At 34.5% G+C, this 14647-nt stretch overlaps 2 protein-coding genes across 5 annotated transcripts in view; one reads left to right on the top strand and one right to left on the bottom strand.

Moving 5' to 3' along the window:
• The window catches only part of LOC111503577 (rho guanine nucleotide exchange factor 10), a 432407-nt gene that overhangs the window by 6478 nt on the left and 411282 nt on the right, over positions 1-14647 (bottom strand). For all 4 annotated transcript variants that reach the window (XM_074175648.1, XM_023157920.2, XM_023157921.2 and 1 more), the window contains 9 exons: positions 7724-7979; positions 7480-7662; positions 7126-7422; positions 6977-7069; positions 5148-5372; positions 4464-4812; positions 1303-1649; positions 1009-1219; positions 381-923 (listed from right to left, as the gene is read on the bottom strand). In XM_074175648.1, the coding sequence (XP_074031749.1) occupies positions 381-923; positions 1009-1219; positions 1303-1649; positions 4464-4812; positions 5148-5372; positions 6977-7069; positions 7126-7422; positions 7480-7662; positions 7724-7979 (2504 nt within the window). The remainder of the gene's footprint in view (positions 1-380; positions 924-1008; positions 1220-1302; positions 1650-4463; positions 4813-5147; positions 5373-6976; positions 7070-7125; positions 7423-7479; positions 7663-7723; positions 7980-14647) is intronic.
• LOC141482425 (uncharacterized) overlaps positions 5786-14647 on the top strand; it is a 391773-nt gene continuing 382911 nt past the window's right edge. The window contains exon 1 of the mRNA XM_074175650.1: positions 5786-6307. Within this exon, the coding sequence (XP_074031751.1) occupies positions 6068-6307 (240 nt within the window). The 5' untranslated portion in view covers positions 5786-6067. The remainder of the gene's footprint in view (positions 6308-14647) is intronic.

Here is a 14647-nt window from a genome sequence, read left to right as displayed (position 1 = left end):
CCTACAATGGTGTGTAGTGTGGTATTAGGGATTTATAGAGGTGAGAATTTACAAAACTGGAAATATCTTCAGTATAGGAAAATAATTAACTCATGAAGTTGAAACTCATCTGCCATATTCAAACCTATATTTGATTTAGCAAATTAGGAAATACAATATTTCCCGGTTATAATATAAAAGTTCTTCTAGAAACATTGTTATTACTCATAATTAGAAATCAGAAAATATATTAAAAATTTCAATTTATCATTCAATCCTATTTATTATTAGCTCTTGAACATTTTCCAGCTTTCATAAATTCCTCACACTTCTATAAAAAAAATCTGTTTGGCACTGAAAGCTATTACATTTGTCGACCCAAATGAAAACAAAATTTATACCTGATGATCCATTGATCCTCATAACAATAGAAGCGATGTTGATGTCCTGGAGATGCTTGAATGTTTCAGTGTGATACAAACAAATCGTGCTGGAATTCTTCTGGGAAATCCACAACCCGATACCACTGTGCGCCATCATATTCACGTTTCCGAAATGTTCGTGTTGAATAACGAAATGTTTCTGAATATCTCCGGTAACTCCGTTGAGCACCCAAACTTTCTTTCCGCAAGCTGCGTACAGGCAAAGGTTTATAGGCAGCAAACAAGAAACGGGGTCAGTTCCTAAAGTAAATACTTGGGGCTCCTGGATGAGCCAAGCACCGTCAATGGGGTTTTTTCTATATACACAGAGCGTTCCGTTAGCCAAAGCAACGAAAACGTTATCACAGTGGTATTTAATATGCATTATAACGTCGGAGACTGTCGTGTTGGCAATTTCTTCCTGCTTTTCAGGTTCTTCCGCAGCGTATAAGTGCAATTTGTGCCTGTCCGTCCCTATCCAGACAGTATCTGAAGCTAAGTTGGGGCCAGGTGGTGGTGAACCTAGAAAAAGCAAATTATTGTAGTAATTACCGGTATCTCTAATTACATTGAAAGTTCAAATTGTATTTGTGCAACGACTATTCACCTTTTACAAATTCCATTGCAGTAATTTGGGTTTCCACCAAAGAAAATGAGGTAAGATCCTTCAGTACTCCGGCTTGTTGATGGTGCTGGGCAAGAACAGATATATGACTGCTGGCTCCATCTGTTGTACAGACCCAAAGGTAGTTTTGAACCCTATGCCGTCTTCTTGCTGTTTTGGGTAAAGTTACGGTATAATAACATCCACAGCGCACCTAAACATAACAAATGGTAGATTCACAATATGACTTGAACTGAAAATACAAGAGTGTAATTTCTGACCTGAAAAATCACTTACCTCAGTTTGATGCTGTGACATGTAAACTGATTGTGACTTCACAAATAATGGCATTTTGGTAGAGGGCCTTTGTTCTTGCTCAGGTACTTCCCAGGCCGGCGAATTGTTCGGATCTAGAGCCAATTGAGCAAGTCTCAGTTCTGTGATCCACTCTTTTTTTATTGATGGATTATCAGTCTGGAAGGTGAAAGTTTCTTCCTTGCCCTTGGTTTTCACAACAAGCTGTAAACAACATGAATCCACCCATGCCATTTCTTCGTCTTTCTGTTGAATGGAGGTTTGGATCTGGTGCAGAATTTTCTTGGTATTCTCGTGGTTGATTTCTTTGTAGTTGCCTTTCAATTGACCTGAAATGAATTATTTTGTTCAGATTATACATAACCATATTGATACTAGTGATGATAGGCTAGTAAGTGAATGCCTGCGACGAAACTAGGAATGAAGTACCACAGGTGTCAAAGTTAATTCTTTTATGGGTGATTCATAAAGCGATTGAAATTGACTTCAATTGGTTTGTGAATTTATCACAGATATCATTAAATATAGTCAACATAGTACGCATATACAAGTGCTTAATTGTTATACTTTTACCTATATTCAAATTCTATTCCTTGGGAAAAGATATTAAAACCTTGTTTTTTCAAACCGTGAAATCTAAAAAAAATGTGATAATTATTATATTAAAACTTACTACAAAAGAGGGATTTTCAAATAAAATTCATCTATATAAAATATTGAAATATGGTGTCAGATGTGGCATTATGTTGACTTACATTTCAGGTCCAACTTCACTTTTTATAAAACTGTAGAACCAGAAATTTTGTGATAATTATTTTATCAGGCCTAGCTATAGAAAATATCTTTTGAAATAAAATCCATCTCTATCAAAGACTAGCTGTGTCCGCGCGGTTTCACCAGTGTAAAATTGAAAAACACTGGGAGAAGATTTTATGTGTATTTAATATTTCTGGTACCATTATCGTTGGGTTATTTATTAGCATGTATTGGTTTTCGCCATACCCGGATTTAGGTAAAGTAACATATAAAATTGGCCGTGAAAACAGCATGAAAGATTGTCATAGTTCGGCTCTGCTCGGCCATGTTCGGTTCTCAATAAGCGGTCAAGATTACCGCGTCTCGCATCGCCCTTTCGTAAATAGTAATGGTGTTTTTTTATATATATACAATTTTATTAAAACAACGATAAAAATAAAATAAAAACAACAATAAAAATTATTTGGCGCTCCGGGGCGACTTCATTGATTCCAGTGGCGCATTTGCTTTTTCAGCTGCAGGAAAACCCGGAAAAACCTGCAGCACATCATCTGAAGATCTTGATCTTATTATTATTATTATTGCAATTTTACATTTTCTCTTGAGTTGTGCGTCCAAGTAACATGCTATGAATATATGCCTGCTTAATAATGTTCGAAAATCACCCTTACATTTTCAATACATTTTTGACACGCAATGCCTTATTGTGACTTATAATAGATATATAGTGTGGACTTTTTGAAAGTCCACACTATATATCTATTTGTAGCACACGATACTTACATAAAAATAACCCTTATGCCAGCGTACATGAATAAAACACTTCGATGTCGTTTTTTCTTCTGACTTACTTTACAAATAATAATATTCGAGGATTTTTTTAGGAATTGTAGTGTAATGCTAGATAATCTATATATTGCCTTCCTTATGAATGTGGCTATCATACACATAAAGAGTTTTTTAAATACGACTGCCAGTTCCAGAGATAAGATTGTTCAAACAAACAACAAAATTCTTCAGCTTTATTATATTAGTACTATCGACCTGCCCCGGAACTGAACTACAGAATGTTTTTATATACAACGTCAGTAGACAATACAAACAGTGATGAAAAAATAATTTTGTTTTATGGACGCGCCTTTTCCCCCAGCGGCTGTGCCCCAGTTGGAATATTTAAAAATTCTTCCTCATTGCACATCTACAATATAAAACGAACCTACATACAAAATTTCATCCTCTAAAAATATATCGAAATGGAAAAACAGTAATGAAAAGGTAATTTGTCATATGCAAACGCCCCCCTTTTATCCCCAGGAGACCCCTAGTTGGAATATCAAAAAATCCTTTCTTATTGCAGATCTGCAACATAAAACGAACCTACATACAAAACTTTAGCCTTCGAAAATATAGCGGTATAGTCGAAGTAAACGATATTGTGAACACAAAGTTGGTAACACTCTCAAAGGCCAAAAAACCAATACATAGAAATGAATTGGCGGCGAACTAGTCTACGTGGACTGTATAATTGGCGGTTTGTATTGGATAATTTTTACTAACCAAGTTTTATGATTGGCTGAAGAGTCATAAAATTAAATTTGAAGTCATGTTACGGTGACGAATAGAAATCTGGGAAGGTTATTGCCGTCGCGTTCAGTCCGGATAAAAATTGGAGGAAAGATGAAATACAAAGTTTTTTAACGGATAACAATTTGTATTTTGAAGATTACTATACCAAAAACCAACTACTTGAAGTTTTACAGACAAAAACATTTGGAAAAAGTATATGCCCTTGAAAGTCTAGCTGAATACCATACTGAGACGTCCCCCCTATTTATGTGTTTTCAATTCCATCGAGTTGATTTGGGGAAAATTGAAACAAAGCATCAAGCGTAAAAATAATTTTTCAAAATTTGTTAAGAAGGTAATAGAGTTGAATAAACAAGAAATATCTAATATTACCGAAGAAAACTGGCAGAAAAGGATTTAAAAAGTAATTTTAGTTGAAAAAGTCTATATGGAGATTGGACACTTTCATATTAATGGTGGAAATAAATTCATTATTGATTTAAATGACGACAGTGATAGTGAAACAGATAATATGGAAGAGGAATCATCAGAAGCTTTCGAAGAAAGTTAATGAAGTGTTTTTGAAGCGATCGATTGTGTATATATATATATATATATATATATATATATATATACACCAAATTTTAGCTTCCTAGGACTCATCCATACGGAAAAACATAGATGAATGAGCGAGTGGTAGGTGAGTGACTTTTGCATTTATAAGTATAATATAGAAGATGGATTGGGCTGAATTTTTGAAGATTCAGTATATGTTTGGAATGTGGCATTACCTATTCATAAAGGAAAATATTTTCTCTCACCTGTCAGATCGTTTATCCTGCTCATAACTTCATAGTCGTGCATAAGGTTACTCATTTCCACACATAAATTGTTGGCATCTTGGGGAGGAGTTCCTTCGAAAGAACCGTTGGACTTGATACTGCCGCCTTTATTTTGACTCGATGTCAAGATCCGGCTCAGAGTGGGGGAAGTGCTGGTATCTTGTATTTCGATTTCAGATACAGGATGGGTCCATTTCAAGCTCAATCTCTCACCAGTTCCGAAATCGTCAGAAGATTTTGATGCAACCGAAACGCAAACCACTAGATCATTCAAAAGCAGCAAACGTCTACTCTTTGCCTTGGTTATTAGTCCATTCTGACTGTATTCCTGCAAATATGATAAAATCTTTCATTTCATCTGGGCTGAGGTTCAGTTCAGTGGAAGGTTCATATGGAAAGCATGCTTTTCGTCGGGGCATGTTCTTAATAAAAGTGTTTCGTTTCTAATTTAAAACAAATGACGATATTTTGAAAATAGAATATGAGTAGTTAGAAATTTTGTCGCAACATGGCATTTTGCCATATTATTTTCACCCATGTTTACCAGTATTTCTAGATTAGGAACAAGTTCAATGCTCATTCCGGATAATTTCAAACACACTCAATATAAGATTGGACTTATGCTAATAAGTATATATCAAAAAAATTATTTGTCTCACTCACCAATTGCGTAACATTGTCCTCCCTGAGCAAATATCTGTTACTATCTGACAAAGGCCTTACGGAAAACTTTCCGCTGATATTCCTCAACATTTCTTTGAATGCCTGGTACTGCTCCGCTTCTCTCTTTCTTTCATTCAGCATCTCTGCCAGGGATTCCAATTGCGTCAGAGCAAGCTGAAGAGACATTCTATCGTGGTGGCCGTGTGGAGTGTACTTCAAGAGGTCCTGGAATATATTTTAATGAGCACTCGACAGAAATGATGCGATTCGGAGTTTAAAGTTCACGATTCGGTTTTCCACGGAGGAAAATTCGGCAGCGCTTTGAACCAATCAATAATCCAGTTTTGTAGTATACATTCAGAGTTTCGTAAATTTTCTTTGTTGTTCTACATCAAATCAAATATGAATTTTGAAGGCAAATCATTTCAAATACAAACGAATGAATGACTGAAGACAGATGAACTCTTGACAATAAATAATTGTTATCATCTTATTAGGTTTTATAAGATGGAAGATTTTTTTTTATTTGTTACAATGTATTATGATTTGATGTTATGAATACTGACTCATTCTAGTTAGTATCATCAGAAGATGAGTTATAGTATTCATAACATCAATCATAACACATTGTAACAAATAATAGTTATTTATGTATCAAGGGAATTAGGAGGGCCTTAATTACCGATGGCAAAGTTTGCGTCCCGAGGGCCTCTGGCCCGAGGGACAGCAATTGCCTGAGGTTATTAAGGCTCATTAATTCCCGTGGTACATAGATAATTTTATTTCTGACCGATTTCAATAAAATTTTGTTCATTTTTGAAACGGAAAAATGTACCAATTCATTACCTTTCCGGTATATTTGAATCAGGTACCGTTGATTATAGTAGAGTTTTCTTGTTGCTAGGTTGTTGCTATGTTACATGTTTATAAACAGAACTTTGTTTTCAAGCTGTGTTTGCGGTGAAAACGTGTTTTCTACCCCAAATATAATGGAGGATATTTTGAAAAAAGCTGAACAAGCAAGAGAATCATTAATTCCATCGAAAAGTGAAGCCGTATACCAAAAAGAATACAATATATATCTGGACTGGCTGACACGGAAAAATGTTATGCCAAAAGATGTCACTGAAACTGTATTTCTGGCATATTTTCAAGAACTGGTAAGGAATTTTCTATGTTTTTCGGTAGATTTGGTATGTTGTCTACTTTGTCATCAGAAGAGGCAGGTACCTCGACTGTAGTGAACAGAAGCTCCAGCCATACAAAAGAAGAAATTGTTTCCAGTGGCGGAAGTAATTTTCAGGGAACATTTCAAAATTGTACATTTATTATTTGTAATGACGTGAATAAATAAAATATGGTTCAGTTTTCATTTCTATTTATTTTTACTTGTGAAAGGTAGAGGGAATTATAAAATCTATAATGTCCCAAGGGAGTTATGACCCTCTTTATTGATAGCGTAACTATGACGATATAAGCTTATAATATCCCGGTCAGAAATAAAAATATTCTTTCATCTCATAAAACTAGGTGTGGGAAAAGTGTTTTCATCAGGAAACAAACTTTTATTTATATGCTCAAAAAAAAACGTTGAATTAAACTAAACGTATCAACTTATTACATTACACAATTTATATAATACAAAAGCTTATCTTATGATTTACTTGTGTAGTTGTTTGAATCTTGTCTACCTCAAAGATCTTTATTAGAAACTAGATTATTTTTTGCCTATTAAAACTCTTGATCGAAATTTCTACTTGATTAAAAAATCTAACTTTTTTTTATTTATATCATTCACTCAACTGACTCAATAAATATTGTATAAATACCTGCAAGAACAGAATAAACTGCGGGAACCTCTGAACAGGTTTTACCATTAGTCCAAAAAATGATAACCGATCATGCGAGCTGATCTGCTTCACCTGAAAATGAAAACATTACACAACTAATCTCCAGATCGCCAACTGAATTTCTTCACCTTCAAAAAATCTGCGAGGGCAGATTTTCGTTTTGCTTCCATCTTTGCTAAATCCATAGCAAGGGAAAAATTATTGATAAAACCGCTATAAATATCCAAAACGATGGCTTTGGAGAAAGAGGCTACGAACACATCTCCTATTCGCTCATCTCGATCCCAATTTCTTACACATTCTGCTAAAGCTATTCGAAAAAGTGTATGGCACTGAAGTATTTCTGGAAGTCTATGGAATAGGGTTTGGATTTTTGAACTACTAAGGACTGGAGGATTGCTTTCTTCTAAAGGTTTTTTGTAATCCTGAAACAGACTCGAGTTAGCATGATGCCACTAAAGGTTAACGTATGCATCACTTACATTTACTAGCCTTTGGAGGGTAGCTATATAAGAATTTTCACTATGTACAATTGCTGCTACTATCATCCTCCTCTTCAACTGTAAGGGAGTCAAATCTGGAGGAGGTTGGGGTAAACTAGGGGGTAATTGCCGCCTTTGCGAAGAGGTGCAACTTGGAAAGTGAAATCCAGTTTCTTCTTCCACCTATTACAAAATAACGAGCCGTTAAAACTTCCAGACTTAAATCTTATCGACTTGTTCTTACCTCAGGCAATTGTGGCATTTTATTTGGATTCTGCGGGGATCTTTGGCTGTCTGCATTTTCGATATCGTACTGATGGTTGCTTCCTCTTCTGATAGAAAACCACCTGGACAGTCTACCGTGGTTTTGCGGGGACGTGTCCCCTGGCAGAGAACTGTCGAGTGACAGTCTGTTATTGGAGCCTATACCACCGCTTCCCCTCCACTTGTCGCAGAGAGTCCGGGCTTTGTTCAGCGTATTTCGTAATTGACCATTGCTCCTGAAAATGGAATAATGATAAATATTAAAATTTATTGCTCAATATACAAAAAACAATTTAAACAGAACTGTTCCGGAAGCCCATGAACAAAATTATTATTCTCTTCATAAAATTAATCAGGTCAATACAGGTCTTACACGGGTAGCAGAGCGTATATGTCGAGATTTTTTTTCTGTCGCATTTGATAAAATTTACTGAAACAAAGGTATGTTCACAACTATCAATGTTAGTTTTGAAATAATAGTCATGAAAAAATACGACATCAAGCTTTAAAATGATTTTCTACGTAAAACAAAACTAATGCAATTGCAACCTTTTATCATCACGCGTGTCGCATCGATATGTGAGGCCACTTGAATTTTTTTGTCGCGTGATAGTAATTTAGGGTTCAATCCAATTCATAGTTGACTATGAAATCTATTCCTGAACCGAAACAATTCAAATTAGCATTGACGATTTTTTTATTGAATCTACTTTTTTGTTCTGTAGATGAATATTTTTTGCACTGATTTCAGACTTTACAGATATATTTGTGATTTGAATGTTGTAGATTCAAATTTAGGCTAGGTATTATTTTACTTTTAGGACACTGATTAATTGTATACAAATATTTTGTCATAAAGGAAATAAAGTGCTACTTACTTTGAAGAGCAATTATAATGTTCATGAAACGTTTGCATTAGGTGACGTATAACTTTCCATTTTACGTAAATAAAGTATTCAATTTGATAAAGATTAATATACTTCTGTCTGAATAGCTTTTCAATCAACACATTGTAACGAATTTGAAGCCGCCTCTGACCGATACGCCAGTCAACTGCATCGAAAAAAAAACAACTGACCTCAGCTCAAAAGAATGCATCAGGAACCGCCGGTAAAATTCTAGTACCGAACCGACTACAGAATTCTAGAAAGGACCTTTACCGATACAAGCCCTTCTTCCCGACCCAAGAGGGCAGTTCAGGAATTGAATTGAGTGGCTAAACAAGAAATTCAAATAGTGGAAATAAATTAAGCGTTAGTTGCTAAGTGTTGTAATAAATAAATTGGTTTGTGATTATTGAAATATTGCTGGAAATGAATTTGTTTAAGACAGTTAATTCATTAATTTGTCACATTTGTTAGAAAATTTACGGAAAAATATGTGAAATGATTGTAGCTAAATGTATTAACGGATTTAGGAAGTAAATGATTGGTTCATCTTGATGAAGATAATTATTTCAATATCTTGCGTAGATTTCACTTTGATGGAAATCAAAATGTGATGAATCTCCAGAAAAAATAAGTTTTTCTTTTCTTGGAACTAGATAATTTAAGATATATTCAAAATGAAACATACCTATTGTGTTTCACTATGTTTATGCAATAGGTTGGTAATTATAAAGGATTCAACAAGATCTAACCAATAAGTAATACCGAAAATGTATTAGGAAAAAGTTGTGATGTGTATTCGCTGGTTATTCTCATTTCCAAGGATCTTCGATGATTCATGTTTAAAACCCGAAAAAGAAAGACACTGAAAACCTCGACCGCGAAAGTCCTTACAATTTTATATTCAGTCGAATATGAGATGCATTCAGCAAGGAACCTATAGAAACTAGTACAGGAAACAAGGATGTGGGAGTGAGAATCATGAAAAAGATGGCGGAAAAACGCAATAAGGTTGCAGTGTTTTTCGAAGAAGTCAAGCAGGTTTCCAATTAGTATAAAAAGAAAATAAGTTACATCAAGAACATATAACGAAATATTTATGTTTAGCATGATATTTCATATGAATATTTACGAATTGAAATATGTGACGTATGGCAAAGGAAATTGTAGCAAATATATTCAAACTGATAAATATTAAATATTAAAATGATTCAAACCACAAAACTCCATTAACGAGCTTGCTCAGCATCCATTATAAACCAAACCACCCGTACTTTGAAGCCATCAGAAATGAATAATTAAATTGTTTTATACTGGAGGAAGTAATTGGCAATTCTGTAATAAAGTTACTACTACAAAACAGGAAGCACTCGTAAAAACCCACTCAGCTGATGTAAGATGATGAAAAAGTGTGGAACAAAATTTAGTATGATTAAAATGAACAATTTGAAACGTTGTAAACAATTGAACAAATATATGCTGTAACACAAACTAAAAATTAATCTTTACTTTACTCTCGACTGTACTCTTTCACAATATTCCACGAGACAACAATATAAAAATAATAGGGTTTGTATGATTAGAAGCATTTAATGAGATTTTAATGTTTTCTGGCAGATTTTAGTAATTAACCTGCTAGAACAATAAAAATTAAAAAACTATTATTGCCTTATCGAGTAATTTACACTTATTTACTCAAATTGTTTAAGTTTTTAGGACCACCAAGCGAGTGAGCAAACTGATAATATTTTACCGCCTCCAAAATAATAGTCTTTCTGTAATTAGTGCAGTAAATATATCATCGAAACAGGCAATTCATATCAGGTCCTTTTTTTTCAATTTTCTTCAATGAAACACGTCACCATGAACTTAAACTCCAGTTTCGGGATAGGAGGTGGTGTTTCTCAGCCGCCATCTTGACATTCTTGAATGAGGCTGTGATTATTTTTGATTCATCTCGTGAATTCTAAGGACTAGAAAACTTTTGTGAAAAACTTTTTTAGATAGTGATATCTATTAACTTTTCCTTTGAAGCGTAATACTTTTCTATCGATAAAAAAAACAATCAGAGCTTTTTCATAAATCTTTTTTCATCTAAAAATAGACCTAACAATGTTTAGAGTTGCCTTTATTTCTTGAGCAAATGAATGCCTCTTATAAGTATGTTAGTAGGATAAGTATCATATACAAGGAATTTAGTACAATTAGGTAAATATAAAGTATTTCAGTAGAGTACTGTGAAAAGCAAAATAAAGAAAAACATTCAAAACGTTTTCCTTCTAAGAAAAAAGAAAATAGTTATTGAAATGGGTTTTAACAGTTTTTTCATTCACAAATAAAAAAACCTTTGCTCCATGTGGTACTTAAAGCGTAGTTCTTTCTCGAATACGAGAATAAAACAATGTGGAATAACTTTTGCAACATGGTAATTTGGACTAGTGTCAAATATTATTTTATCAGGTTGTTTCAAAAGTTTTGTCCGTTTTTGTAGCGCCATATTTCAATAAATATTTATTCTACTGTGTCTATACATTGATGCGGTTTTTGTAAACCTTTTGTGTGAGAATTCCCCAGAGAAAAAAGTCCAAAACTGTGAGGTCTGGAGATCTGGATGGCCACTCTATATAAACGGACTACAACGACCTATCCATCGGTTTGGAAAATGTTCGTTAAGCCATTGCCTCACAGCTCTGGCATAATGAACTGAACACCCATCTAACTGGACAATTAAATTTGATCGTTCATTGATTGGCAGCTCGTGGATAGCATCCCAAAACTCTGTGTTTAAAAATTCTAGAAACCTCTGCGCATTAATGTTTTCCTCAAAAAAGAAAGGACCAATAACTCGTTCGTTCAATATCCCACACCAGACGTTGATTTTTTGGGAATACTGACTTTTACAGTTTATTACCCAGTTAGGATTATCTGCTGCCCAATAGCGACAATTCTGTGATGACACTACTCCATTTGTAGTGAAAGTGGCTTTGTCGGTATATAAAATATTTTTTAGGAAATTTCTATTGTTTAAATAATCCCCTTGGGCCCATAAACAATATTCCAGGCGTCTTGCTTCGTCGCCTTCTTGAAGTGTGTGTAAAAATTTTGGCTTGAAAGGTTTAATATTCAAATCTAAAGTGGCTTTCCTTATACTGGCATTAGGATTATTTCCGAAATAATCTTAAATGATTTGATCATTCCTGTCATTCCTGTTTCGTCTTTGTACAGGATTACTTTTTAACATAATTTCTGATACTGCACCAGTTTCATTGAATATTTTATTTATTTTATCTACCGTACCGCAGCTAATACGAGGACGATCTGGATGTCTCTCATTAAATACTCTACAAACCTCTCTAGCACTTCTAACGTCATCTCCCGAAAGATGTACAATTTCAATTTTCTCTCTTACGCTCAATCTTGCAGCCATGACACAAAATAATTCGAAGAACTGTAAGGTGAATATTGTTGACAATAGTACACTTGAATCTTTCACAAGTGTCATACTGTAATATCATTTCCATGGCAACTAAGATTTAAATTGAAATATTAGGTCTTAGTTTTAGTTAATTTACGGGAAAACTTGAATGTAATTCCGTTATTTTCATTAAAAATATTTACGCTATTTGTTTTTTTTTTTCATCTAATTGTTGAAATCATAAAAAAATATTCTCATGGCTGTATCTGTTGTTATAGGGTGTTTTTTGTGACTGTTAGCTGTGTGAGTTTTCAAATTTTTGAGTTGTCATAACTTTGTTAATAATGAATATTTTTTCATGAAATTTTGGTCACACCTGTTTAGAGGCACTCTGAATCCAGTGGCGTAGTGATTTTTTCAATAAAAAAATCGCTAATAAAAAATCCCGATTTTGGACTAAGAAAAAATATCGTAGTATGCCCTGAAAATTTATTAAACATTTCAAATTTTGTCCTAAGGTAGACCTTTTAGTACTTGACATTTAAAAAAAAATTATTAAAATCGGTTTACAACTTCAAATTTTAGGGGGGTGTTTCCATTAAAAATGGGTCACACTGTATAACAGACGCAAATTATACGCTTTCACTTTTTACTATAAAATACTGAAATTCAAAAATCCTAAATATTTATATAGAAAAGTTGTGTATAGTACAATGTATAACGTCAATCCTCGGAGAAAAAATATGATCCATATTCCTGCACACAATAGAGAAATTTATAAAAGGTCATTCATCTACCAGATATCTCTTAATGGCAATCTCCTGGATGTTCTCGAGTTCTCTACATCAATTCACACTTTCAAAAAAAATGCCAAAAAATATTTTTTTGAGAAACAATGAAACAAGATTTTTTTTAGAATATATCCTTAATTATATTTGAGTTCTATTTATATCCTGGTGTAACTATTGCTGAAACGGTTATTTTTGTTGTGGTTGATGTGAAAGAATTAGTTTTAAGACCTAGCATAATATTTTTGAGTCTTTTTTTTAACCGTAGTACGTGCTGATCAGGCCCTATCCCCCGAAGCCCCTATACATTTGAGAGGGCGCGCCAGCATTATCAACCAACGACCACTCTCCACACCGTGGAGTAAGTGATCATTGGGTCCGAGAATCATGTGTCCTGAGCAAGCGCAGTGAGCCAAGAATGACAGCCTTCTGCATCTGTCCGGCAAGATTTCTGCCTTAGTGCGGCAAGCCGGTATGTTTTTAAGAGGTAGAGAGTAGAGAGGGCTTCATTCCACCAAGCACTCCAATAAATCAGAACATCCATCTTGGCACAGTGGTCTGGATAGAGTCTGCGGAGTTCGAAGAGAAAATCTCGATATTTTATCCGTTTTTCCTCCTCTTTTCAGACGATATTCGTCTCGCCAGGAGCTGAAAACTCCACGTCGAGAAGGACTACATCAGGTTTATGAGCTTGTATGAGCCTGAGGGTGGGAAACGAATAGTTCCAATAAATTCGGCACTTTTCGTTCGCCACAACGGATTCAATATCCCCCGGAGCGTAGGGTATCCGGGTCCCCCGGAGACCCTACGATTATACTCTACGACAACGTCCTCACGTTTCACACAAATCAACTTTCGAAAATCGAAGGAATTTAGCGTCGAAGATCTGCCTCACCTACCATACTTTTCAGACCTCCCACCAACCCACTATCATCTTTTCAATCACTCCGATAACTTTCTCACCGGTAGAGCCTTCGCCAATCAGAATCAGCCAAAAACGGCCTTCGTCGACTCCATCGAATCTCAGCACCCAATTTTTATGCTGCCAGAATCAATCGACTAGTGTTACGTTGGCAAAAGTGCACTGATTTAAATGGCGCTCAATTCTATTGAATTGAATAAGTATTCACTCAGATATTACAGTTTGAACTGGCCACAAAAAAATCGGACAAAAGTTTTGAAACAACCTAATATATATGAAAATATACCATATCTATTCGATACTAGTATCACAATGAAATTGATCTTTACTCCACCTGCTGTTTGCTTAGAATTGTTATATAACGAACACATTTAGCTAACAAATTAAACGCTATTTAAGGTTTATATATTAACTTAAAATAGGTGAAAACTGTCGCCGAGTATTCACTTTTGAATCCCAACCAGACATAAAACAGAAAAAAAATAAAGTCATTTGTTTACAAATTCACATGACCGTGCGTTGAACACTTAATAAATCACTTCGACTATAAATCTATTTCTTGAAAAAAAACGTTCACTTTCATGTCGCACTATTCTTCACAACTCTGTTAATAAAATGTTGTATCCACAAAAGAATATCCGAAACAACTGTTCCAGAAGAATCGAGCTTCCGTAATAACCAAACAAAATATCCCTTCTGTGAATAAGTTCAAAAAAGCATAATTAACGACATCTGGTTCATTGAAATCATTAACTCATTGAGAATTTCTCGGCGGGCATGTCTCGATAAGAGAACGGACTCATAAATTCAGTCAAAAGGTTTGGAAGACTTCCAAGAATTTTGAAAGACGAACCCACGGTCTGGAATGGATTTATTGATTACTCAATTAATT

Source organism: Leptinotarsa decemlineata, unplaced genomic scaffold (assembly GCF_025532065.1).
Source record: "Leptinotarsa decemlineata unplaced genomic scaffold, Ldec_3_MD MMD2_tig00001064_RagTag_RagTag, whole genome shotgun sequence".
Classification (NCBI taxonomy): domain Eukaryota; kingdom Metazoa; phylum Arthropoda; class Insecta; order Coleoptera; family Chrysomelidae; genus Leptinotarsa; species Leptinotarsa decemlineata.
Note: the sequence above shows the minus strand (reverse complement) of the source record. Positions and strands in the feature narration are given on the sequence as shown.